Source organism: Lemur catta, chromosome 4, assembly GCF_020740605.2.
Source record: "Lemur catta isolate mLemCat1 chromosome 4, mLemCat1.pri, whole genome shotgun sequence".
NCBI classification, from domain to species: domain Eukaryota; kingdom Metazoa; phylum Chordata; class Mammalia; order Primates; family Lemuridae; genus Lemur; species Lemur catta.
This window is the reverse complement of record NC_059131.1, coordinates 18519501-18547175: the sequence shown is the minus strand read 5'-3', so window position 1 is coordinate 18547175 and position 27675 is coordinate 18519501. Positions and strand designations below refer to the sequence as shown.

General features: G+C 34.6%; 1 protein-coding gene across 4 annotated transcripts in view; it reads left to right on the top strand.

Annotated features, from left to right (window-relative positions):
• The window catches only part of ASXL2 (ASXL transcriptional regulator 2), a 126741-nt gene that overhangs the window by 77319 nt on the left and 21747 nt on the right, over positions 1-27675 (top strand). For all 4 annotated transcript variants that reach the window (XM_045549192.1, XM_045549193.1, XM_045549194.1 and 1 more), the window contains 3 exons: positions 14569-14684; positions 18412-18547; positions 19280-19423. In XM_045549192.1, coding sequence (XP_045405148.1) covers positions 14569-14684; positions 18412-18547; positions 19280-19423 — 396 coding nt within the window. The remainder of the gene's footprint in view (positions 1-14568; positions 14685-18411; positions 18548-19279; positions 19424-27675) is intronic.

The window sequence follows — 27675 nt, the reverse complement described above, 5'->3', positions numbered from 1 at the left end:
CAGACTTCAGTTGTTAGGAACAAATGCAATGAAAGCAAGACAAGTGGGGCCTCTGAACAGTATTCTTGATGTGTAATTTTAAAGTAATCCCTGTTAATAGTAAAAGGAGGTGTGGTGCTAGGGCCTTCTATTCTTCAGGTCCACTAAGCACCTATTTTTGAAAGGGTAAAGCCAAAAGTGAAAACAGCTCTGGCTCTCCCCTGCTTCTCCCCAATTTAAACTTTTCTTTTTAAGTTTGGAAATTGTACATTTAAGATTAGGAACCAAGCCAGGTTATCAGGCAAGTGAAACAATTAGCAAGATTCATGTTTCCTGTATGGGGTTAGAACGGAGAAATCAATATTAAAGGTCAGTCTAGTAAACTAGCAACAAAATCATTGTTTAGGAATATGTATATGGGAGTCCTTGCTTTTCAGGATTCAGATATGCTGCAGTAGCTGTTCGAGTAGTGACTGTTGCATCTGTGCTTCTTGTGCTCAGAAATAATGATTATTAGTGGCCATCTGTAAGGATTTTATGTAAATGTTTTAAGATATAGGAAGATCTAAGAAATAATCATAGAACCCTATTTTCAGTAGCTTAACAGGTAGATTTGAATAGCATAACCTTACCTTGCACTCTGCATGATAATAGAAGACATTAACAGCAGAATAATATCAAATTCTAAATTGGGTCCAGTTAAGTTGTTTTTGAGCTGCCTTTCATTCATTCCTCTTCTAGAAATCATCACAGTGTTGATTATTTGTCCTTGGTTTACAATAAGACGACATGTTCTATAAAATTCTTTTCTGGGTTTAGGTGGTCTAGAAAACTGAGAGGACGATGAGCTGTATGTGGTATTTGGAAGGTGGGGTGAGAGGTGCACATGATGTCTCCTGTAATTCATATTTACCTAAGTAGCTCTGATATTCTCAAGAAATGGATGAATGCCACGCTACTAATAATGAAGAATGATTTAGTTTCTTATAGAATATGTATCTGCCATTCATGGGCCACACATATGATATAAATACCATATGAATTTTTAGGTATATATATTTATGAATGTTTTTGTAGTACAGTGCAAATTAAAGTGACAGACTTGTAGCCAGCAGTGATACTAGCAGCATGCGGCAAAGCAGTTCTAAATCAGTTTTAGTTATCAATAAAGATAAAGCAAACTAATTGTGCCTATTCTTTTTCTTACTTAGGGCTTTTACTCTCAATCTGACATCACTCTGTTTCAAATGCATTGTAAGACAGGAAGAACATTCAGATAGTATCAAAACCCACTTCCTTTTATGTACAAAAATAAAGAGCTCCAACAGCAAAACTGATACTTCTAGTTGAAAATCGATAGAAACTCTCTTGATAATATGTATAACTTTCAGCCAGATAGGAACAGAGAATTGAACCTTGAAATTCAGTCCAATATTAAAACTAGTTTATTGATTTCTATGTAAAGTGGAAGAACTTAAAAGCTTGTAGTTCTGGTTCTTAGTTTTCAGATAGGAAACAATGTTCAGAGAAGAGTTTTATGGAATTCCAAGCCAAGGTAAGGTGGAGTAAATCCAGAAAATGATTACTAAAATCAACTTATTTCTGTTGCTTTTTTATGATCATAGTCAAGTCTCTGCCTTTTCCCTAAAATAAAGTATAATATTGTATAATGAAGCAACTATAGGAGTATTATTTTTATCTTCTTCTGATAGAGATTTTAGTCTGCTTTTAAAGTGTCTTATGAAAAAAATTATATGTAGTATGCATTTTCTTTGTAAGTAGTCACCACATCCAGGAACATAAACTAATGTAATTTTACTGCTTGTTCATAACTACTTTTATTCATGAATTTGATATATATTGTGTCTGGAGTTATTTAAAATACCATAGACCTATCTGCCCTCTGACATCATTTGTGTGTGTGTGTGCAGAACTCCTTTTGACAAAGTTAACTTGGGTGGAGAGAGACCTGTGGGAGATGTTCTCTTTTCCTCAGGTTGTTGGTGGTTTTAGCTCTGTCTTGTACTGTATATGGCTCCTCTATTAGGACTTGGCTAGTCCTTTCCCGCTTTGGTTAGGGGACTCTTTGCATATTATTAATTAGGAATCCCAGCTCAGGTTGGAGTAGACTGTACTTGGTGTGGAGAGAAGGGATTTAGAACTGAAAAGGATCTGTTACCTCTAAAGAAAGACTATTGTTAGAATAAAATCTCTCCCTCAAGAGAAGCATACTATTTTAAAGACCAAAATCATTTTGGAAACTTGGGTTGTTATCAGTCTTTCAACTATCAATTCTTCGACTATATATAGCTCTTAAGTTTCAATTTTGTTATTGCTGCTCCAGTTTTTCTGATAGTCTCCCCAATACTTCAGAAGGGCCCATTGAATATCTTCAGGAGAAAATAAAAATTTAAGCCGGAGATTCTTTACTAATTAAAACTTCTAACTCAACTGTGTCTAATGTTAATAGTTCATATCTTTTTGACCATGTTCAATATTATAATCAGCTGTTGAAATGGAAAATTCTCAATTCTCTAATGTATGTGAAAAGTAGTATCTTCTGTACTTAGTGAGTGGTAGATAAATATCCACTGACACTACTTCAGTAAACTGTATAAAATTGATGAACCTTAAGTTCTAAAATTTGTTTTAAAAGTTTTTCTGAAAACACTATTAAGCTTTAAAAAATCATTTCTTGGCTGGGCGCGGTGGCTCACGCCTGTAATCCTAGCACTCTGGGAGGCTGAGGCGGGTGGATCGCTCGAGGTCAGGAGTTCGAGACCAGCCTGAGCAAGAGCAAGACCCCGTCTCTACTAAAAATAGAAAGAAATTATCTGGCCAACTAAAAATCTATATAGAAAAAATTAGCCGGGCATGGTGGCGCATGCCTGTAGTCCCAGCTACTCGGGAGGCTGAGGCAGTAGGATCGCTTAAGCCCAGGAGTTTGAGGTTGCTGTGAGCTAGGCTGATGCCACAGCACTCACTCTAGCCTGGGCAACAAAGCGAGACTCTGTCTCAAAAAAAAAAAAAAAAAAAATCATTTCTTTACTGGATTACTGTTTGAGTTTCTTCTGTGCGTAATTTTTTTGGTTTTTCAAACCAATTAATAGTAACTGCTGATCTTTTGATCAGAAATTTGTTAATGTTTTGCTGTGTATGTTTCTATGGAAGCAATCATTTTTGTTTCTAATTAGATAAAAAAATATTCTTAAATAAGAATTCTTTCAATCTGTTGAGCAGTCCACATTGGAGTACTAGTCAGTTAGGTTATAATCTTAAAAAGTATTGTTTAAGCCATTAGTTTATTTACAACAACCAAAGTAACATCTCTGTTTAAACTACTTGCCACACTCATTCTTTCTCCAGTTAATATTATTTGACAGATATTTGGGAATCAAATTTGAATAAGATGTTGGCCATCACATCTAGTGGTATAAGAAATAAGCAGATAATTAGCACATGACTTAATAAGTCACATGTGTTTATATTTATCATATTATGACAGCATTAGGGAAGGGATACTAAGTTAACTTCACCTGGGTTAGTAAGTATTTTATGAATTATAAACAGTTCCAAGGTATTGTCCTTCCCTTGAGAGTTTAACCACTAGGGAAGACAGGTTTATTATGGAAAGAAAACATATATAATATAAAAGCAAGAAGGTAGATATGTACACAGTGATTTCAGGAAGCCATAGGAAGATAAGTTTGGCTGGGATTTGTGGAGGGAAAGAAATTTGGATCAGACTTAATCTTTAGTGGTAGTGTCATTATTTGTAGGTTGTTGGTGTGCACAAAGTAATTTCTTAGGAAAATTAAGGTATGAATCAGAAAAGAGAGAGAATGGCAACACTGGTGACTCTTCCAAATTTTCATAGCCAGGTACCAAGAGGAACAAGATTGTTTATAGACCTTTTTTCTGTTGGTTTCATTCTCTTGTCCATTAAGTATGTGAGTTAATATACTTGCTTCTTTTATTTGTTTTTCTACTCACTAGTGTTTAGGTTAGTTCAATTTATCTCTGATCGCTGGTACATAGATTAAAAGAATTCATTTCTATTTTATTGTTGAGAATCATTTGTTGTGGGTAGTATATTTCCCTGGTGTAGGATTGGACATTAATTGGTGACATGATTAGTTTCATTTGAAGTAAAAGTGGTAATAGAGAAATGTGAGGGATTATTTTTCTGTAAGTGCCACTTTGTAAGAAAAGATTATAAGCAGGGCCTTGATATATTAATAGTTAAAATGCAGCCTTAATGTTTATTTTTCAAACACGGTCTTATTTTTAATATCTTTGTCTTTTTCAAGATGTAATCCTAGAAAACTTCTTGCTTATGCCCTTCTCACACACCCCCATTCCCATCACCACTTCCTCAATTAGGTGGTTTAGTCTCAAATTATTCATCATAAAAGACCAATTTTTCCCTCCAATCCATTTTGGGTGATGCTTTTGTAAGTGCAATGAGAATGGCACAGCAATGTCAAATTTCTGTGAAAGTATCTAAATGTTTATTCTCACTTTTGTATTTATGGATGATTTTTCAGCCTTATTAAAAGGGAGTACCAAATGCTATTTTTAAAGAAGGAAAAATGTGAAATGGTTTTTTTCTTTTTTTGAATTGAGAACAGAAAATAATTCCACCTCCACCAATAAATATTAATTAATCAGTTGATAATTTACTATAATGATCATTTGTCAGCACTGCAGAGACATCATGCCATCTCCCAGTCACTATTCATCCTTTCTCAAAAGTAACCACTGTCCTGACTTCTGTCAATATAGGTTTTTTTTTCCTATTTTTAAATTTTTTATTAGATTATAATGTGTACAGATTGAGTATCCCTTATCTGAAATGCTTGGGACCAGAAGTGTTTGGGATTTTGGATTTTTTAAGATTTGGGAATATTTTCATTATATGGATTGAGCATCCCAAATTCAGAAAATCCAAAATTTGAAGCACCCTAATGAGCAGTTCCTTTGAGCATTATATTGGCCCTCAAAAAGTTTCAGACTTTGGAGCATATCAGATTTTCAGATTTGGGATGCTCAACCTGTATTCATTAAAGTACACATATTATATAAGTATACAGCTTGTTGAATTTTTCACAAACAGAACAGCACCATGAACCAGCACCTGGATCAAGAAGCAAAATATTAGCCCAGTAGGCCTCCCTGTGCTACCTTCTAATCATACATTGTGCCAAAATAACTATTCTAACAACTTCTAACAGCATAGATGAGACTTGTCTAAAATAGAATGATATCCAGAGACAGTTTTTAAACTTATATAAATCAAGTCATATTATGTATTTTTTTGCTCAAAGAATGTTTGTCAGATTGATCCATATTTTTGTCTGTAGAAATATATCAAATTCTTAAATCTGTATAGCATTCCATTGTATAAATATCTACCAGTACTCAATTTTATTAGTATATTCTACCACTGATGAACATGTAAGTTATTTCTATTTTTTGCCTATTACAATTAATTCTACTGTTTGTTTTTTTAAGACAGGGTCTCACTCTGTCACCCTGGCTAGAATGCAGTGGTATGATCATAGCTTACTGCAACCTCAAACCCCTGGCTGGGCTCAGGTGATCCTCCTGCCTCAGCCTCCTGAGTAGCTGGGACTACAGGCGCACAACGCCATGCTTGGCTAATTTTTTCTATTGTTTGTAGAGATGAGGTCTCGCTCTTGTTCAGGCTGGTCTTGAGCTGGCTTCAAGTGATCCTCCCGTCTTGGCCTCCCAAAGTGCTAGGATTATAGGCATGAGCCACCAGCCTAATTCTACTGTTTTTTAATGTCTTTCTTCTTTTACTCATTTCTGTTGGGTATATACTCCATAGTGGAATTAACTATACTATCAATATGTACAGCCAAGCAGTCTTCCAAGTAGTTACGCTAATTTTACATTCTCACCAGCAATGTATGAGTGTTCCAGTTATTTTACATGATCACCAATGCTGGGTATTGTTTGTCTTTTTAATTTTAGGCTTCAGTGAGTAAGTAATTGTATCCCATGTGGTTGTAAGTTGCCTTTCCATGATTGCTAATGGAATCTGACTCCTTTTCATTATTAATCATTTGGATATCATCTTTGGTACAGTGCCCGGTCCAATCTTTGTCCACTTTCTCTGTGGATTATCTTTTTCTTTGTAACTTGTAGTTCTTCATATTTTTCTTTGTTGAATATATTTATTGCAAATAACTTCTCTCCTCTGTGGCTTGTCTTCTCATTCTTGAAGGTATCTTTTGATGAATACAATTTCTTAATGTATTCTGTATTTCCTTTCTTAGGAAAATAGCCTATTACGCTGACATGAAGGTAGCTTCCTCTGTGTCTTTGAAAAGCTTTATTCTTTTATCTTTTACATTTAGATCTACAAACTATCTGGAATTTTTCTGTATTGTATGAAATAAGGATCATCATTTTATTTGTTTATCCCTACATGGATATCTAAATTATCTAGCACCATTTTTTAAAGACTGTCCTTTCCTTTACTTCATTGCATTGTCTTCAGTGTCATAAGTCAGTTGACCATACATTTATGGGTTGGTTTCTGGATTTTGTTCCATTGACATATTTTATCTTTCCTTATAGTAATACCACCCCCTTTTAATTACCATAGCTTTGTAATTAATCTTGATATCTGGCTCATCTCCATGTAAATTTTAGAAGCGTCTTGTCAGTTTGCACGTGTTCCTGCTCTTATCAACCTGTTCTGATTTTGGTTAGGATTGCATTGGTTCTGCAGATCAGTTTGAGTTCTGTTGACACGTTTATATTATTGAGCCTTTCAATCCATGATTGTGGTATATTATTCTATTTTTTTGCAGTTTAATTTCTTTTATTAATGCCATGGCCTTTTGTGTGTAGAGATCTTATACACTTTTTATTAGAACTATTTCTTGACAGTTTTATTCTATTGTGAATGGCTTTAGAATTTTTCCATCTTGTAGTTGTTGATATATAGAAATACAGTTAATTTGCATAAATAGACTATCAGTGTCTTTGAAGGGTTTAGGATTTTATCTTATTTGTAAGCTGACAAGTTACCCTCTGACTGGGCCATGGATATTGACAGAAGATACAGGACTTTTGAGTCAAAGAAAAATGACCATATTATCTACAACATAGCAAGCAATATGAATATCAGCATATTTTTTGTGTCAGTTCCCCTTTACTCTCAGGTGTCACAGGACCAGATACCTGCTACTCATGTAGTGGGTTTGCATCTCAGCCAAGAAACATTAAGCTTGAGGGATTCACTGATTTTATTGTAAGTAAAAGCAAGCATACTTTGCCTGGGAAGAGATACTGCCTCATCTCAAGGTTGCTTGCTGCAAACATAACCCTGAGAGATGGCCTAGGTAAAGAGTGTTCAGGGGCTTGCATTTTTGGCAAACCCACTGTGTACATACAGCAACATTCAAGGCCCATGGTAGATTGCCTCTCCCAACATTTTGACATTGCACTATCATTGCTGAGTTAACTTCTAAAATCTCATACTTTATGTATAGTTTTAATCTTAGGATTGTCTGCTTATACAAACATGATTTATGAATAATGCAGCTTTATTTTTTATTTTTTTGCCATATTATACTGACTAGGGCTTCCAGTAAAGAGTGGAATGGAAGGGGTAATACCATTAGGTATTTGGTCTTTAAGGTAAAGCTTTTAATACTATGACATTTTAAGAATGATATTGACTGTAGTAGGTTGTCTGTAGACACTCTAGGACAGGAGTGGGAACCTGTGGCCTCCTAGGTCTTTAAGTGTGACCTAGTATAGGAGATGATCCGATTCCTTTTAGAAGCAAATTTTCAAAATTTTCCAGAGATTACAGAGTTATCTAATGAATATCGAAGCAAAATCTTAAATAAAAAACTACGGCATAGAATCTAATTATACATTTAAATTATATATCATAAATGGAATTTTTGGATTGTATATATGGTCACTACTGGAAAATCCATTATTATTCATCGTATTAATAGAGCTAATGTGAAAAATCATTTGCATCTCTATTCTTGCTGAAAAGGCCTTTGGGTAAATTTAATTCTGAATAAAATATAGAATTGATGGATACTTCTTTAACATGATAACTTAGTCAAAAAACCAGTATCTAAAGGGGGAAACACGAGTAGCTTACTCTTTAGCCAGAACAAGTGAAGAACATGGTACCCGCTATCTCCATTCTTTTAACATTTTGTTAGGGATATTTATTGTAACATAGGTAAGTAAGAGAAAGCAGTTGGAATAACATGCAACAAGACTCAGAAAGGAAAGGGTAAAACTTACTTCTCTTTTCAGATGATATGAATCAATGAAGATAAATATTGGTAAGGAAGAGAATTTAGTAAAGTAGCAGGATGTCAATAAAATTAATATTAACATATAGCAGTCAACTACCTTACATATAGATAATAATGAAAAAAGGACAGATTTGCAGTAACAACATCAACAAGAAAAACATCCAAGCATTGCCTTTGTAACATATGTGCAAAGATATTGAAACAACTGAATAGCCAAAAAGATGAAAGTGTGTCTTTTTCACATCACATTCCAGGATAAATTCCAAACAAATTAGAGATATAATAAATATAAAACATAAAAGACAACATGGGTGAATTTCTTTTAAAACCTGAGAATAGTGAAACTTTTTTCTCTACTGCTTTTGAAAGCATGTGTTTATCTTTTGGCCTAGCAAATCCCTAAGAATCTATCTCAAAGATATACTCTAAAAGGTATACGTTCAAAAATACAAAAAATACAAAATGGCATAGATTAAATAGACCAGTGTTTCTCAAACTTTAGCATAGATCAGAATCACTTGGAGAACTTATGATGCAGATTCCTGGAACCTACCTTCAGAGTTTCTGATTCAGTAGATCTGGGCATGAACCTAATAATTTGCATTTCTATTAGATTTTTAGGTAGTGATAGCTTTGTTCTGGGTACCAATCCTTAGGAACTACTGTTAAGACATTGCAATGATAAAAGCAAAAAACCAGAGAGAACCCATCAACAATGTCTGGTGGAAGAAATTATGGTATGTCTACATAATGGAATTCTATGCAGAATATTCTCTAGGATATTTTAAGTGAAACAAAAAGTGCTAGACAGTTAATAGTATATGATCTTTTGTTTAAAGGAATTAGTAAAAATATTAAAAACATGTATATAAAAAAGCAAAAACACAGTTAAAACACAATGGAAGGGTAAACCAAACTATTAAAAATGATTTTCTATAGGAAAAGAGAGGTATAATGATGAATTAGGATAATTTTCTAGGAAATTTAGTTAAGGAAGGGAGCTAGACTTGCATAAAGCAATTTTATAATTTTATGTAATTAAAACAAAATTTTAAAATGTACTTTCTAGAAATATGAAATAAAGTAAACTAAAGTATATGCTAAATTTGTGACATAATGGCGTGGATAACTTAATGTGGGATATGTCTTAGGTGTGTGAGACCAGACACTAATCTTAAACAGCATTCAGTAGTCTTATTTTTAGTAATTAGATTGGCATGGTTTCTTTGAAACCAGATCTATAAGCAAGTGAATACATTAGTAATGTTACTAGGAACTGGGATTATTAGGGAAGAAGAAACAGGATAAAATATAAAATCAGAAAAGTTAAGTGATAAACCTGTAATCTTGAATTTGAATTTGGTATCTAAGCATCAATTTAGTTTTCTCTCTTCTCTAAAATAAGACTTGTTTTCTTATTTCACTCATAGAAAAGTTCTAGAACCTAGTGGTAACCCAGTGGCAGTGAGCATCTCTAGTGTGCAGAGTGTGGTCTTTTAATACTATTTCCAAATCAAAAATAACAGGGCGGCCAGGTGCCGTGGCTCGCACGTGTAATCCTAGTACTCTGGGAGGCTGAGGCAGGCGGATCGTTTGAGCTCAGGAGTTCAAGACCACCCTGAGCAAGAAGAGTGAGACCCCGTCTGTACTAAAAAAAATAGAAAGAAATTAGCTGGACAACTAAAAATATATAGAAAAAAATTAGCTGGGCATGGTGGCGCATGCCTGTAGTCCCAGCTACTCAGGAGGCTGAGGCAGTAGGATTGCTTGAGCCCAGGAGTTTGAGGTTGCTGTGGGCTAGGCTGACGCCACGGCACTCTAGCCCAGGCAACAGAGTGAGACTGTGTCAATCAATCAATCAATCAATCAATCAATAAATAAATAAATAAATAAATAAATAAAAAAATAAAATAAAATAAAATAAAAAAAAATAAAAAAAATCAGGGCTTCTTGGAGAAGTGACTGACCTAGTTCTGGGAAAAAAATTATGCAAGAGTTGCCTAAGACTTCTTTCTGTGCAAGATACCAAGGAAGCCGTCAAATACCGCTGAAGCCATGTCCCAAAGACAGATTACAACTTGAGGGAGCTCCCACCAGCTTAAAATGGGACAATTTCAATGCCAGATCTTTTTTTTTAAAAACCTTAGATATAACTTGATAATAGATGCTAAATCTTTAGTAATTGCTTTTGATTTAAACATTAGAAATATATAAACATCTATGACAACTCACTAGTTTTAGATAATGTTTGCGTTTTCTATGGTTAGAAGTTACCACAGACTATGTGGCTTAAACCAACAGAAATTTATTCTCTCACAGTTCTGGAAACCAGAAATCTGAGAGCTAAGTGATGGCAGGTCTGCATTCCCTAGCGAGACTTTAGGGGAGAATCTGTTCCTTCCTTTTTCCAGTTTTTGGTGGTTGCTGACTTATTTGCCTTGTGATCACATTACTCCAATCTCTGCCTCTGTCTTCACTTCACCCCGTGTCTATCTTCACCATTGGTCTCTTACAAAGATGCTTGTCATTGGATTTAAGACCCACTCAGATTAATTTAATTACATCTGCCAAGACCCTTTCCCAAATAACCTACCAGCCACAGTTTCTGGGATTAAGGATGTGAACATACCTTTTTAGTGGCCACCATTATCAGCCCACTACCCATTCATTGTTCTGAAAATAAAATTCACATCTTGGCTCGGCTCCTTACTAGGTGTGTATCTTTTTTTTTCTTTTTTTTTTTTGAGACAGAGTCTCGCTCTGTTGCTCAGGCTAGAGTGCCGTGGTGTCAGCCTAGCTCACCGCAACCTCAAGCTCCTGGGCTCAAGCAATCCTTCTGCCTCAGCCTCCCAAGTAGCTGGGACTACAGGCATGCGCCACCATGCCCGGCTAATTTTTTCTATATATTTTTAGCTGTCCAGATCATTTCTTTCTATGTTTAGTAGAGATGGGATCTCGCTCTTGCTCAGGCTGGTCTCGAACTCCTGACCTCGAGCGATCCACCCGCCTCGGCCTCCCAGAGTGCTAGGATTACAGGCGTGAGCCACTGCGCCCGGCCTAGGTGTGTATGTTTTGGCAAACTAATTAAATTTCCTGCTATGTAAAATTTAGATAATACCATCATAATACATAGATGAATATGTATCTTTGAGATTTGTATATAAATATATGTCCTTAAAATCTTTTCATATTTTTATTTGCATAGAAAAATATCATCAAGATGACAGCCAAACTATATTAGTTATCTCTGGAAGTAAAATTTGAGGAGTTTGGGGGGGGCAGTAGAAAGAGAACTACCCTACGAAATGGTGGTTTTGAGAGTTCAATGAACTGTGAAAATGAACCTAGTACAATATTAGGTAAATAGAAGATACTTGGTTGTCGTTATTAATAAAATTATGTGTCTTTGAAGACAATTAGTGTAGCTACTAAAAGGAATTACGAGAGATAAGTTTTACAACGTATATTTAAATCTTTGTGTTTAAGTCTTGTTTGCTTTTTGTAGTTCTGAGCCTTTAAGATATAAAATGTTACAACAGTGTTTAAGTTTCATAGAAGTTGAAATCAGTACTTGGCTTTTTTTTTTTCTTTTTGAGACAGAGTCTCACTCTGTTGCCCAGGCTAGAGTGCCGTGGCGTCCTCCTGTCTCACAGCAACCTCAAACTCCTGGGCTCAAGCAATCCTTTTGCCTCAGCCTCTCGAGTAGCTGGGACTACAGGCATGCGCCACCATGCCCAGCTTATTTTTTCTATATATTTTTAGTTGCCCAGATAATTTCTTTCTATTTTTTTAGTATAGACGGGATCTCACTCTCGCTCAGGGTGGTCTCGAACTCCTGAGCTCAAACGATCCACCTGCCTCGGCCTCCCAGAGTGCTAGAATTACAGGAGTAACCCACCGTGCCAGGCCTAACATTTGGCATTAAGTCAGCTCTGGGAGATGTTTGTCACTGGTGGGTCCTGTAATGTTCATGATTTATTTCAGTAGGCTTAGTAATATGCTTGTGGTTTCATTTGTTAGAAAGGGCTTTTTTGCCTTAAGGGGAAATATTCCAAGCAATTTGTCCTGGTAATTACAGATAGCTTTATTGTCTCTTTTCCAGTCTACAAAGTAGAATTATTATATTTTTTAGTGGGGATATTTTGGTTTGTTTTCTTATAACCAGGCAATATTTGGGGGAGGTGAGAAAATGTATAGTCTCAGATTTTTGTAAGACATTAAAAAGAAAATAAACATAATTAAATATGGAAAGTTTCAGATTTCATTTTTATGTCCTTCTAAAAACATTGGCCAAATTAAAGGACAGACAATAATAAGTGTTAGCAAGGATGTATATAAAGTGGAAGCCTCATACATTCCTGGTGAAATTGTAAAAATAGAGCAGCCATTTTGAAAAAGTTTGGCAGTTCCTCAAAAAGTTAAACATAGAGTTACTGTAAGACCCAGCAGTTCCCTTCCTAGAAATTAACCCAAGAGAAAAAAAAAAGCATGCACACACAAACACTGGCACCCAAATATTCTTCACAACATTGTTTATAATAGCCCCAAAGTAGAAACAAGCCAAAGTCCATAAGCTGATAAGTAAACAAAATGTGGCATATGTATACAAAGGAATATTATTCAACAATAAAAGGGAAGTATTCATACATGTCATAACATGGGTGGACCTTCAAAACTAAGGGCTAAGCGAAAAAAGCCATTCACAAAAGAGTACATAAGGTATGATTCTATTATATGAAATGTCCATAATAAGCAAATCCATAGATAGAAAGTAGATTAGTGATTGCCTAGAACCAGGGACTTAGGTGGGGGGAAAGATGAATGACAGCTAACAGGGATGGCATTTGGAGGGGGTGATGAGAATTAATTGTGGTGATCTTTGTGAATACACTAAAAGCCATTGAATTTTATACTTAAAATAGGTGGATTTCATGGTACGTAAATTATATCTCAGTAAAGTTGTTATTTTTTTTTAATTGATCAACATCAAAGTACATTGAGGCTATGGTTTCTTTTTGCTGCTCAACTATCAAGAATTATTCAGCTCCATTTTTGTATGATATATTACAGTGGAACGATTTGTTCTCTCTTTTTTTTAAACAAAGTTTATTGTACATCAGCTGTTTTCCATATGCAGACCTTTTCATAAAGGTTGGGATACAGAGCTACAGCACAAGTGTAAGTCATTATCTTAATGTTGTCTGCTGTTACCTTCTTTAAATGTATCCACTGTGCATTCCTTTTTTTAGAACATCTAAGTAAATTGAAATGCTGTATTCCAAAACATGCATACTCTAGTGAACGTTGTTTCCAAAATCCTTCTGGGTTTTCATGTCAGGTAGCTAGTACATATTTTGTATGCTATTTTAAAGCTTATTGGTTTTACCGTGGGATGCCATTTTGCTATCCAGGCCTTTTCAGTCCAACTACTATTAAAAGAGGAAGAAGTTAATAAATGTGCACTCTTCAAGAGTCATCACGAGCAGTAGTGATTATAAATTTTTTTTAAATAAAGGATCTCAATCAGCAATTTCTGTGTTCTTTATCATAAATAATACTCACATACTGTTGAACTGTATAGCACATAAAAATCTATTTGCTATTTATTATAAGAGGTATAGGCTCTTAAAGGAAGAACTCAGCCTGGTTTGGCTAAGCTCCGATAGACTATATAAAACAGCTAGTGAAGTAGCGTGGTTACATCCTGTGCAAACCCATATTGTTTCCATTAGAGAAATCTTAAAATGCCCTCTCACACTAGTAAGCCCAAACTGTTGATTTAAGAAGTGAAGGAATGTTGGGATTAAAACTATGGTAGAATTTTTGAGATGATATGGCCTGATTGCCTTCATTTTAAACTGTCATTCCAAGGCTCTTCTACTGTATCATATTGTCATTAGATTTACCTTGAGAACATAGCTACTGTCCAGAGGGCCCTAGAATCTCTTCTAAGTTTTATCTAATTTGATGACTCATGGTTTATGTTCTACTTCCTGCTTCTTCAATCAATTCTATTGAAAAATTAAAGAATGAAAAGTAATGAATACTAACACCCATACCTTCCCCATCCTATCATCCTTCACTAGAACTTACTGAGGAAATAAACTGAAAAGGGAGGCTGTTTGCAGTAGAACTCCAAAAAGAAGATCCTTCCCAAAAGTGTTTGATCACAGTTCTTAATACAGGTAGCAGCATATGATTGGGGAAGGAATGGTGCTTGATAACAACTCTGATAACAAAATGTTTCATTGTCGCTTGTTTCCCTTAGTATCGTCTAGACTGTCACAGCCATCCTCTCCCCAATCAGGCTGCCCATCACCCACCATTCCGGCAGGTAAAGTCATTTCTCCATCACAGAAGCACAGCAAGAAAGCACTAAAGCAGGTAAGCATTGCTAGTCTGTGTTTATCAGAAGTATAATCTCCCACATTAAAAATGCATGACTCTGGCAGTCATTGAAAATTTCTCAAAAGCTTTTGCATTGTGCCCCTTTAAGGGGAAATTTCATGCAATATCCCAGTTTGGTTTTAGTAATTTATGTACCTTTTTGTATACCTGTTATAGGTTTTTGGTAGATACTCTTTTTAATCACATTTTTAAAGTTCTTAATTTGTTTTTAGTTTGTGGAGAAGTTTTTTTGTTGGTGTGTTTATAAATCATGAGTAGGTGTTGAATTTTTCAAGTTTGTTTTCTTTGGGATTTATTGAGATTAGTTAGATTTTTCTCTTTTAAGCTACTAATATACAGAATTACACAGCTAGATTTTCTAAAATTAAACTATACCTCTTAGGAATAAACCCTGCATATTTGTTATATATCTTTTTAATATGTTAATTGAATTTTGTTAAGACTTTAGTTTGGATTTTGCAGTTTTCTTGTACTCTTATGTGATTTTGAAATCAGGATTGTTCTAGCATCATAAAATAAGTTGTGCAACTCTGGTTTTCTGGATTTTGGAACAAAATTATAGAAATTATCTTTTACTTGAAAATTCAGTAAATAACACCTTTTAAAATTGTTTCTTGGCATTATAGTTTCATCATCTATTAGTAGCCTCTTGATTTTCTGATTTTTGAACCAATTTTAGAAATTTATTGTTTCTTAGATGGTCTGTTTGACCTAATTTTTTTCAATATTGATATAAAGTTGTACAGCATATTCTTCTATGTCTCCCTTTTAAGTTTCTCAGTGTTGTTCATTTTTAATATATGTTTTTTCCCAGTACTACTTGCCAGCAAATTGTCTATTTTATTGGGTTTTTGAGAGAACTAGCTTTGGATTGTTTTAAAATGCAAATGATCAATAAATATAAACTCACTAATTATTAGAAAAACAGTAAAATAACAGATTAATTTTATCGTCAGATTTTGGTGTAAATTAAAGAGCTTAATCAAGTATTGGCAAACGTGTAAGAAAATAAATACTCATTTGCTATTGGGATATGAATTATAGCGACTTTGGAGAAAAATTTTGCAATATCTGTTAAAATTTAAAATGCACATGTTATTAAGCAGTTGAGCATCTTAGAACTTACATTAGAAAAATACATACATACATATACACACACAGTGAAAAATATAAAGTTTGTTATAGCAAGAACTTGCAAATAAGTTAAAATATATGTCAGGGAATTCTATAGTAAATGATGGCATATTCATATGCTGGAAAATTATCCAAGATTAAAAAGTTTATTTTGTAATGAGATTGTTATATATGTTTAGACATGGAAAAAGAATCATTAAAATTAAGTTTTACTACAACATGTAGGGCATGATACGATTTTTAAAAACATACACATATTGACAAAATAATACTATATTTTTAATAGAAATATACATATGTCTGTATAAATATGTGTGTACATATATACACACATATATATGTAAGTATAAAAATAAGTTCAGTAAGGAAAAATAAACTGATGACTGTGGTTACCTCTGAGAATTGTGAACCAAGACCTAGGTAGTGATTTAAAAAAGAGTTTAGTTTTGTGGTAAAAATGTATTCATATATTGCCTGTTTAATTAAAATTAATAAAATTTTATTAATAACAATTATGTAAATTTTAAACTATTCAAACCAGGAACGCTTTTATTAAAAGATATCCATAAACTTGATAAGACTAATTGCTGCCTGCCTTGGTATCCTGTAGCACTTGCATTTCTGTAAGTTCTTGGGAAGATTTTTAAGAAGTATAAGATGCTTTTTCCCACAGGAAAAAGGCAAGTATTTTCTTAAACCTTGTTAACTAATTCATGACATGTATACTTCTCCTGTAGTATATTCCTATAATCCTAAGTGTCAAATATTTTATTTTCTTTAGGGAATATCAATATGGAAAAGTATATAAATTAGATTTGTTGGTATGTAAAGTAAGTCCTTGCTTCCAGTGTTATGTTTTTCATAATGTTAGGTGAGAAAAATTACTTCAATATTAGTTATTCTCTACCACAATTGAGAGTTGTAGTTGTTGTTTATTTTAAAAGAGAATTAGGAACAGGGTTTGTAAAACAGTGAGGGGAAAACCGAACAGTTCTTGATTAGACGGGCTGTAAATCATTCTGTGTCTGAATTTACTTGATCACAGCAGAAACAGATGGTATCAAGTGGTGCCGTTAAGTTTTGCACTAGGCTGGGTGCGATGGCTCTCACCTGTAATCCTAGCACTTTGGGAGGCTGATGTGAGAGGATTGCTTGAGGCCAGGAATTCGAGACTAGCCTGAGCAAGAGCAAAAAATAGAAAAATTAGCTGGGTGTGGTGGTGTGCGCCTGTAGTCTCAGCCTTGGGAGGCTGAGGCAGGAGGATTGCTAGAGCCCAGGAGTTTGAGGTTGCAGTAAGTTATGATGATGCCACTGCACTCTAGCCCAGGTGACAGAGTGAGACCTGTCTCTAGAAAAAGAAAAAAAAAAGTTTGTATTAACTTGGAATTAATTATGAGTATTGTGAGTAGCAAGGATGAATATTGGCAGCTGCCATCCAGGAAGCCTGTGAACATCTTATGATCTGTTTGCAAAGAATGAGAGAGTAAGCCATAATCAGTGGTCAGACAGCACTGTCATTTTTTACACATTGTGCTTCTGCCTCACCTATTACAAGTGTAGATGAATCTGAGCCAGGTATGTGGCCCTCTCAGTTGCTTTTCTCCCTTGGCAGCTTAGAGCAAGATCAGGGTTGCCACTGTGCCTATATAGCACAGCCAGAGATACGTGTAAATGTTAAGCAGGAGGAAACTATATTAGGAAGAGGAAAGGGGAAACTAGAAGTAGCCAGTTTCCCCACACTTTTCTACATGATGGTTTTGAAGGTTAAAGCTTGAAATTGGCAACTTAGCACAGTCAAATTTCCAATTTTTTCCTGAAATTACTTACTTGGTTTCTTTGTCTCTTTTCTTTAAAACCTTGAGTTTAATAGTTGCCTTTATATATTTTTATGATTAAAATTTAGGCATTTCTTATTTTTTCTGTTAATTTTAAATAGTATCGTCAAGTGTGTTTTGTAAGTTAAGAACCTCAAAAAAATAAAAATATTCTGAAGGAGCCAGAAGGAACCACACTATCTTAGAACCAGTATTGTCTAGTCTTCCTTCCCCTGTTTATTGCATTGCTGTAAATTGCTGAGATTTGGTAATTGAGACAAATCTCATTGCTTTTACCCAAGATCACTCAAGTAGTTATTTACAACCTCTTGTTCAAATGTGGCACCCGTGAAGCATTATATAAGCTAAATATTTATATTTCTACTTAAGGTGGATGCAAATAGGGCTTTTTTGGGTACAGGGTTTAGAATTCTGTTTCCAGAAATTATTTAAAACATATATGTGTTGTTTACAAGATTGGGATGTTTGGCTTACTTGTTATTTTTTAAGTTCTAAAATATGTTAATGATTATTTCTCACATTAATATAAAGGAGAAATACTGACTAAAAGTGTCCAAGCTGTAAAGATCATTTAGGCCTTATATTTAGTTGGCTTAATTTAGGTTTTTGTTTGCCTTGATAGATTTCAAAGAACTTGAATGATCAGCATGCTTCTCACCATTTAAAGAAGTCATTTATTTTATATTATTACTAAAAAACTGATTTGTTTCTTATAGTCAGTTTTCTCTTTATAGGCTCTAAAGCAGCAGCAGCAGAAGAAACAGCAGCAGCAGCAGCAGCAATGCAGGCCAAGCATGTCCATCTCCTCCAACCAACATCTCTCTCTAAAGACTATCAAAACCACCAGTGACACTGTACCTGCCAAACCTGGTAGGCAGTTTAGGATTTTTTTTCAGTGGAAGCTTCTTTTTCCCAATATTTTATGTTGGTTTATACTATCTTTGAACTGCCAAATCATCAATATAAATCCTTCCAGGATAAATGGGGAAAGTTGTTTGCAAAATAATCATGCTGTTATTTAAAAAGGCATCAGTCGGATTTGCATGTAAGATGGAAATCAATGACTAACTCACATTGTCTAAGCTAATAATATTTGGAAGCCTCTAGTCAGTAATCTTAAAAAAAAAATGGTGTTTCTAAGAGGCTCCAGCTGAACTCTATCAATTGTCTGAAAATGAAAGGTTTTCCTAAGAATACATACTATTAATACCTTTGAATTTCCATTGGACATGTCTGCAAGGCCTTTGGATTTTTTGTTGTTCCTTCATTTGTTGTTTGTAATCTAAACTGGTTTAGATACAGACCTTGTACATAATTAAATTTGATGCTGTAAGCCAACTCTGTGGGCCTGCCAGACAATCTAAGTCTTGCAGAACTTTGCATTTTTGTTACAAAGGAAATTTACCAACAGAAGTAAATAGTATGCTGGGAGGAAAAAAGGGATTTTATTTTACAGTTTGCTGACTTTAATTCTCAAATTCAAAATACTTTAACAGAATTGTGTTGCCTCATAACATGAACTTTAGTTAGTGTTAAATGATTGATTAATTGATTTCTGTCTATAATCTTAGCGCCACCAGTCTTTACATATTTTTTCCCTAGCAATATGGGAAGGAAAGCAACCTGATGGACAGTCAAGCAGTCCCCAGAACTCAAACTCCAGCTTTGCATCGTCAGTTAAAGTGGAAAATCCTTTGCTAGGCTTGGGGAAGAAGTCATTTCAGAGGTCTGACAGACTCCACACAAGTAAGTTAATTTACAAAGACTTCAGTTTTCATTGCCATGATATGTCAGCTATCCGTTTGAAATTCATCGGTTATTTGGCTTAGGTTTAGGACGTGATTTGAGTTATGTAGCCAGGATTAGATATAATTTCTTTTTGTTGTTGTTTACATAATTACTTTTAAGAAATGAAAAGAAACTTGGACAGAATTGATTTAGTAAGTCTTTTTTCTTATTTGTTACCCTGTTACCTTTAAGCTCTTGCCTATCTTCATGTTCTTCCTGTCCTCCCCTTACCAAACTTCATTTCAGAGAAAGATCTATTATCAGCCATTTTGTGGTTTCTCTTTCTGCCAGTAAGTTCCTTTGTCCAGCATTACTTATGTTTTATTTCTGTGTACAGAAAGATAGAGGGGCTCATAATTAAATATCACAAACTAAATCTCCCCCCCCCCATCCTACTGAAATGCAAATATGGGAAGTACAAAAGATTAAATCCATATGGGTGAAGAAAATAGGGAGACAACAGATGGGCAGGCTATGTCAACAAATTTTGGAAGATGAAAATGTGGTAGAATTTTTTACTGAGCTGAAGAGCACTTGCCAATAATATGCAAGGCAGCTAAGCTGCAGAGCACCAGAAAGGTTTGAGAATTAGAGCGATGATGTGTCACAGAAGAGAGAAGAGTGAGGCATAGAGTTGAAAAGAAGAATCTTATTTGAAAATTAGTAAGAAGCAATTTGATGCCGTACTTCAGCAAGAGACAGGATGTTTAGAGATGAAATTGAACCACAAAACCCTAAATTCAGGGATACCAAACATAACTATGGGCAGGTAATGAGGCATTGTACTGAAATATGGGAAATCAAGTAAAATAAAAATACAAAATAGTGATTGTCCTGACTCCAGAAGGCTAGTTGTGAGGCATATTTCTAACACCACTACTTCCTCCCTTCTCTCACCGTGTTCCAGAAGGAGATTGGTACCTAAAGAAAATGGGTAGCCTCAGAAAAAAATCTACAGGTAAATTTATAGGTTCCCAACTAACAGAGATCATCTAAGTAACACTTCAGTGAAGTCCACCAGTTACACAGTTCACCCATACACTCAGAATTTCTAGTTAGCTTTTGAGTACTTCTTTTTAAATTTTGATTACTAGGATCACTTTTGAAGAACTCTTCCGTCATGAGAGACAAAATCTGAAATATAGAAACTCAGAGGAAATGGAGACTCTAGGGAAGAGAAAAATTAAAACAAGTAACTTTAAAAAATGTAGTATTCACAGAAAGGAATAAAAGAAGAAATTGCATCCATTAAAGAACAGAATACTATTTTTAAAATAAGAAAATAAAGAGTTCTAAGATATTAAATAATATGGCTGCTGAAATTAAAAATTATATTGGAAATACTGAAAGATAAAGTTGAAGAAATTTCATAGAAAATGTCAAAGAGAAAAAGAGATTCAGTAGGAGAGAAAAGGTAAGAAGATTGGAGCACCAATCCAGATTATCCAGTGTCTCAAATTGGACTATCAGAAAAGAAGAACAGAAGTTAAAAGGGAAGTAAATGATAAAAGAAACAACATAAGAACATTTTAAGCTGGATGCAATGACATGTGCCTGTAGAACTTCAGAGGCTGAGGCAGGAGGATTGCTTGAGTCCCACCTGGGCAACATAGACTCTTACCTCCTTAAAAAAAAAAAAAAAAAATTCTTAAAGTTGACAGCCACAGGATTCCAGATTGAAAGTACATGACAGGTGTTAAGAAACATGAATAAAAAAATTAGCAGGGCACAGTGGTGTGCCCCTGGGATCCTAGCTACTGGAGAGGCTAAGGCAAGAGGACTGCTTGGGCCCTGGAGTTTGAGGCTTTAGTGAGCTGGGACCACACCACTGCACTCCAGCCTGGACAACAGAATGACACCCTGTCTCAAAAAAAAAAAAAAAAATCAGTAAAAACTATTCAAGGAACACTGACACTCCAATTCTATCAGTTATATGAGAAAAGGAAATAAGTCTTTGCTTTCCAGAAGCATTGCAGCATTGTTTGTTAAAAACAAAACTGGAAACCACCTACATTATCCTTAATGGGAATTAATCATGGTACATATAAGATGCACCTTTTTAAATAGAATGAAGATGAATTTGTAGGTGATATTTTTTAAGATGTTCAAGATATTCCATGAAATTAAAAAATAAAATATTAATATGTATATTGTTATTTCATTTCTTCAAATTTAAGTTGTCATCTCTGGCAGGAAGATTGGGGTTTGAATGTAGAAACCATTACTTTTTGGTTTATATCTTTTGTTACTATTTGAATTTTTTAATAACATTTGCTTTTATCTCTCAAGTACTATTTTTATATCATTCAGATTGAAAGAGTTTTTAAAAGTTTTGTTTTAGTTTCTACTTTGTCCTCAGAGTTATTGTGAAGTGTTTTGGGGTTTTTTCATTGTTAATTTCTAAATATTTAGAGATTTTTGTTTATATTTTATTATGAATTTTTAGCTAAAATACCTCTGGTCAGATGTCTTGGGCTATATGATACATATGCCTGTGTAGTGTAGTGAAAACAACAGACTCTAAAGCCAAAAGTCAGGAATTCCTGCACTGGAACTTAATAGTGTAATTTGGGCAAGTTACTGTATCTGGGCTTTACTTTTTTTCATTTGAAGTTACCTACTTCATAGGATTGTGTGAAAAATAAGTAAGTTTTAATATATGTAAATGCTTAGAATAGTGCCTGGCACTTAGGCTGCCCCATATAAGAATTTGGTGCTGCTGCTATTGTCGTTACTGCCACTACTATTACTTAAAATTTATTGAGGCTTGCTTTTTTTGGCCTAATAATGATTTTATAAATGTACTCTAGTTGTTCAACACAGAATTCTGTGCTTGTTGGATCAAGCTTGTTAATCTGAAATGATTCAGCTTTTTTTTTTTTGGCTGCCATTGGTATGCTTGATTTATTAACAGTTGACAGCAATGTGTTGAAATCTCTTATCCTAATGTAGGGGTGGGAAACCTTTCCATGCTGGAAGGCCGCATTAATTTAGCTGTAATCAAATAAGGCTACATTCAAGAAACTTCAATTAGATATACTTAAAAATGTATATTATTTTGTAAAAATTTAACTGCTATGTACTTAGTAATTTCAAAAAATGAAAACTATTTGTTAATTTTAAAATTAACCTTCTAATGACTTTGTTGTGTCTGTTTTTTGTTGGAAAGCTTGAATATTTGGTTGCAGCATGGAGGTCCACAGTTTCAGTTGATCCTCTAGACGGGTATCAGTCATTCGTGACCTTAAGGGTGTATTGATTTGGGTTAGGTAGGAGAGTGTAGATTCACAGCAATAAGACGTTGAAAAGCAAGAAAGCATTTTTCGGGCATGTTGCCAAAGGCATGGCTATTCTGCATTTTTCCATATTTCAATTGGATCTTTCTTAGCATCAAACTAATAGATGACATTTTAAAGTGATTGTTTCATGCTCTCAAAAGATGACATTTTAAAGTCATTAGAGCTCAATCAATTCCATCTGTAGTTCTTTAGGTGCCTTCGTAATATCAACTAGGTGAGGCTGAAATGCTAATTTGTGATGTCACAATTCTCAAAGTCAGTGAACCTTTCATTGTATTCTCCAATTAATAGGTCCATAACAGTTGTGTATTCCTCAAATGATTCGCATATATCATCCTGCTCATCAGTGACCTTTGCTAACTAGGGAAAATGTTCATCGGAAATTTCCTTTTGAAGACGAAATGTCTTGAAAATAGATAGCTTTTTTTAAAATGCTTGGATTTTTGGCCACATGTTATATATAGACTTAGTTTTACTTTACAAAGAAATAATTCAAGTCGTTTTGATTTGACATGATATCACACAGAAATGCCGCATTCCTATAAAAATCTTCTTTCAGTAATTCACATTGCTGATTCTGTTCTTCATAAAATTTAACTGTCTGTTCTCACAGAGATAAAATTTTGGCTAGCACTTGTCCCTGCAATAGCCAATTCACTTTAGACTAATACAACAAATCCACACTAAATACCTCATCAGTCGACTTTAGTGTGTTTATGAAACTGATGATGCCAAAACTGACAATGCGGTGTTGCATTTGCAGGAATATACATATCAATATTTATAACTTGCTGCAAAGTGTCACTTAAAATAGTAGCTTTAGCACAGAGATTTTACTGATGCATGATACAATGAAAAGAAATGAGAGCATCTAGATGTTATAATAATACTTTTTTTATCTATGCAATAAACCCTTCATGTTTTCCTGTCATAGAAGGTGCACTATCTGTACATACACTCACTAAATTTACCAAATTCAGTCCAACTTCACGACATTTATCTTGAAAGTTGTTGAAGATATCTGTTCCCATGTTCTGTTCACAAGAGTCCCCAAAGTGAGTAACTCTTCATAGCAAAGACAATATTCTATTATGATCTGAATGAAGTATAAAACCTACACCGAGTCGGTAGTGTCAGTTGATTCATCCAAAGCAATTGAATAATACATATTTTCCTTTTGAAGTATTGCATGAAGTTGTTCTGTTAAGTTGAAGGCTAATTCATGCTGCTGATCAGTTATGGTTCTCCTTGAAAGAGGCAGTTGTTTGTGCTTTGAAACGATATAGGGGTCTAAACATCCTACAACTTTGACAATGCATTCTTTCACAATTTCTGTATCACTGAATGGCTTCCCTTTTTTCTTGAGTATATAAGCTACTTTATAAGTTGGTTCAGTGGCATTATTTCCAGGTCTCATTGCTGCTTGAAAGAACTGTCTTTGCTTTTGCTTTTTATCTTTTAATTTCTGCAATACAACCTTTTGTGCCTCTCCTTCTTATTTTAAATATTTTTGGTCCTTATGAGTGTTATAATGCTGATGAGCATTGAATTCCTTTAATGTTATTGCAGTATCACAAAGCAAGCAAATGATCTTTAGCAGAAACAAGATAATATTGCAATTTCCAATCCTCATTAAAAATTAGGTTTTATTCCTTCACCATTCTCTTGGTCATCTTTGACATGATGGGCCATTAAGTAGACAGAATTAAAAAGTACTGTTGAGCTGTGTAACTATTCACAAATTCTACTTCAAACAAAAACATAGTGCACCATTGTCAAAAGCTGATAACAGACTGGTGTACTCAATCCCCATAAACTCTCGCCAACCAGCCTTATGCGGTAGTGGTGCCAGTCAGGCAGGGGAAGTTAGAACTAAATGGTGAGCATAGCAGCTGTCAGTTTATCCCTGTTGTTTACTAATGTTCTGATTGTGTTGGTCAGTCTGGGAGGATTATTTCATTGAAACTTATTCTTTGGTATTTTAAATATGTTCACTTAAAAAATAAAAATATAAAAGACAAAAATGTATTAATAAAATTAAAAGAATTTGTTCTGTAAAATTTAGATTCAGTCAAAAGGCCGTACTTACGTAGACCTAGAAGGCCACATGTGGCCTAAAGGTGGCAGGTTCCCCATCCCTGTCCTAATGGTTGGTTTGTCCAGTTCTGCCTGTTCTGTCAGTTTTATTTCACGAATTTTTGAAGTTATTTTTATATTAGATGTTTGCATGTTTAAAATTTTCCTGGTAGATTGAATTCTTCATTATTTATGTACTTTATCAGTCATTGATAATGCTTTTTAATTAAAGTATCTTTTGCTTGATATTAATGAATGTACAAGCTTTCCTAGGGTTAGTTTTTTCCTGATGTATGGCTTTGTTCATTTCTGTGTCCTTTTGCTTTATGTATATGTCTGTAAACAGTGGGCAGCTAGCTGAATTTTCTTTGAGTTTTCTTTTGTTTTGTTTTAAGATAGGGTCTCTCTCTGTCAGTGCGGCTGTCAGTGCGGCTGGAGTGCCGTGGTGTGATCATAGTTCACTGCAACCTCAACCACCTGGGCTCAAGTGATCCTCCCGCCTTAGCCTCCCAAAGCAGCAGTCGCCAACCTTTTTGGCACCAGGGTCTAGTTTCATGGAAGGCAATTTTTCCATGTATCTGGGGGAAGGGAGGTAGTTTGAGGATGATTCAAGCACATTGTATTTATTGTGCACTTTATTTTTATTATTATTACATTGTCACATGCCACTCATAGGTTTGTATATGAGCCTACAAGCAATTGATTTATTATGATCTCTGCAGTCAGACCTGTTATTGATAATCTGTATTTGCAGCCACTCCCCAGTGCTAGCATCACTACCTCAGCTCCACCTCCAATCGTCAGACATTAGATTCTCATAAGGAGCGCACATCCTAGATCCCTTGCATGTGCAGTTTACAGTAAGGTTTGCACTCCTGTGAGAATCTGATGCTGCTGCTGATCTAACAGGAAGCAGAGCTCAGGTGGTGATGCAAGTCATGGGCTGTAAATACAGATGAAGCTTGGCTACCCGCCACTCACCTTCTGCAGCTCCTGCTGTGCAACCCGATTCCCCATAGGCCAGGGACCGCTAGCAGTCCGTAGCCAGGGGGTTGGGGACCACAGTCCCCAGGTGCTTGGATTACAGGAGTGAGCCACACAGCGCCTGGCTTCTTTATATTTATTGTGTATCTTAATCTATTTGGACTTATTTCTACAGTCTTAGTCTCTTGTTGCTTTTTGTCCTATTTCTATTTTCCTTGTTTCCCTTATTTTTTAAAATTTCTGAATAATTTTTTTGAAATTACTGAGGAATATTTTTTGTATATGGTTCATTTTAATTCTCTTGTAGCCTATTGAGTTTGGTATATACTTAATTTCTATTCTTTTATTCTGTTATTTTTATTCTTTTAGTGGTTGATGATTTAAATGGTAGCACACATGTTTAATTTTTTTCCATATTTTATGGGTACATATAACATGTTTACTTCTTAAAACTTATCATCTTGATTTTCCTCCAGAATGGTGGAATTACTTTGCATTAATTTAGGACTAACCTTTTTTGGCATCTGGACTTAAATACTGTTGTTGTCTAACATTTCTGTTCCTTGTTTTTAACCTCACAAATCAGACACTAGAATGCTATTATTTCATATAAACAATGTAGATTTATCTACATATTTACCTTTTTCCATTGTATTCCAACTCATCTTTCTGCAATGATTTTCCTTCCTGAAGTACAATTTTCTAAGAAATTTATTTAGAGCAGGTTTCTTAGCAGTAAATGCCCTCAGCTTTTATTTATCTTTCTAATGTCTTAGATGTTTCCTGTTCATTCTTGAAGGATAGTTTGGAGGACTTAACCTTTATAGGTTGATGGTTATTTTCACTCAACATTATCTACTTTGTTCTAAATTCCTTTATTGTTAAGAAGTTTATTGCTGTCCATTGTTCTTTTTATGTAATCTTTCTCTTCCTTGTGGATGCTTTCAAGCTAATCTCTTTGTCTTTGATAAATACTTTTACTAAGCTAGGTATAAGCATGGATTGCTTTTTATCCTACTTGGAATATGTTATACTTCTAAGTCTTTAGGTTTGTGGTTTTCATCAGTTCTGGTAAATGTACAACTGTCAGTTCTTTGAATATTGCCCTTTTTCATTCTTGTAATTTTCTCATTCTTGACCTCCCTCAGATATTTGTTAGACCATCTCATTCTGTCCTTCATGTCTTTGCCAAACCTCTCAAATTATTCTCTCTCTCTCTCTCTCTCTCTCTCTCTCTCTCTCGCTCTCTCGCTCTCTCGCTCTCATCTTTTGTGGGTACATTGTTTGGCTGTATATTCTACATTATAACTGCCTGTTTTAACATTGTATAAACTGCTGTTTAATCTATCCGTAGTATCCGATTTCAACAATTTTATTGAATACTTCTCGAAGTCCTTTTTTTTTAAAAGTCTGTCTATTCATTCCTCATTGTTTTGTCCTCATCTTTGTAATTGCATTCTTTATGTCTTTAAACATTTTGTACATAACCTATTCTGTATTCTGTATATCTGATAGCTTCAGTGCTTCTAGGTCTAAATCTGTTATTTCTGGTTTCTAATGACACACTGTTGCAGTGGCATAACTTCTGATTTGTTGAGTAATCTTTGTGAGGTAGTGCTGCATTTTAATTTATGGGAATCCTATGGGCCTAATTTGAGGGAAATCCTTTCCTCTAAAGAGGAATTACTTTTGTTTGTGCTTTGGCCAGGAGCCAGAGAGTACCTACATCAAGGAATCTGTAGGTTTGTGCAACTAATTCTAAATGCAGAATTTCTGGGTCCTAGAGTCCTATGCATGTTACAATTTTGCTAGGTATTGTTAAATTTTCTTCTATAAGATTATACTGATTTC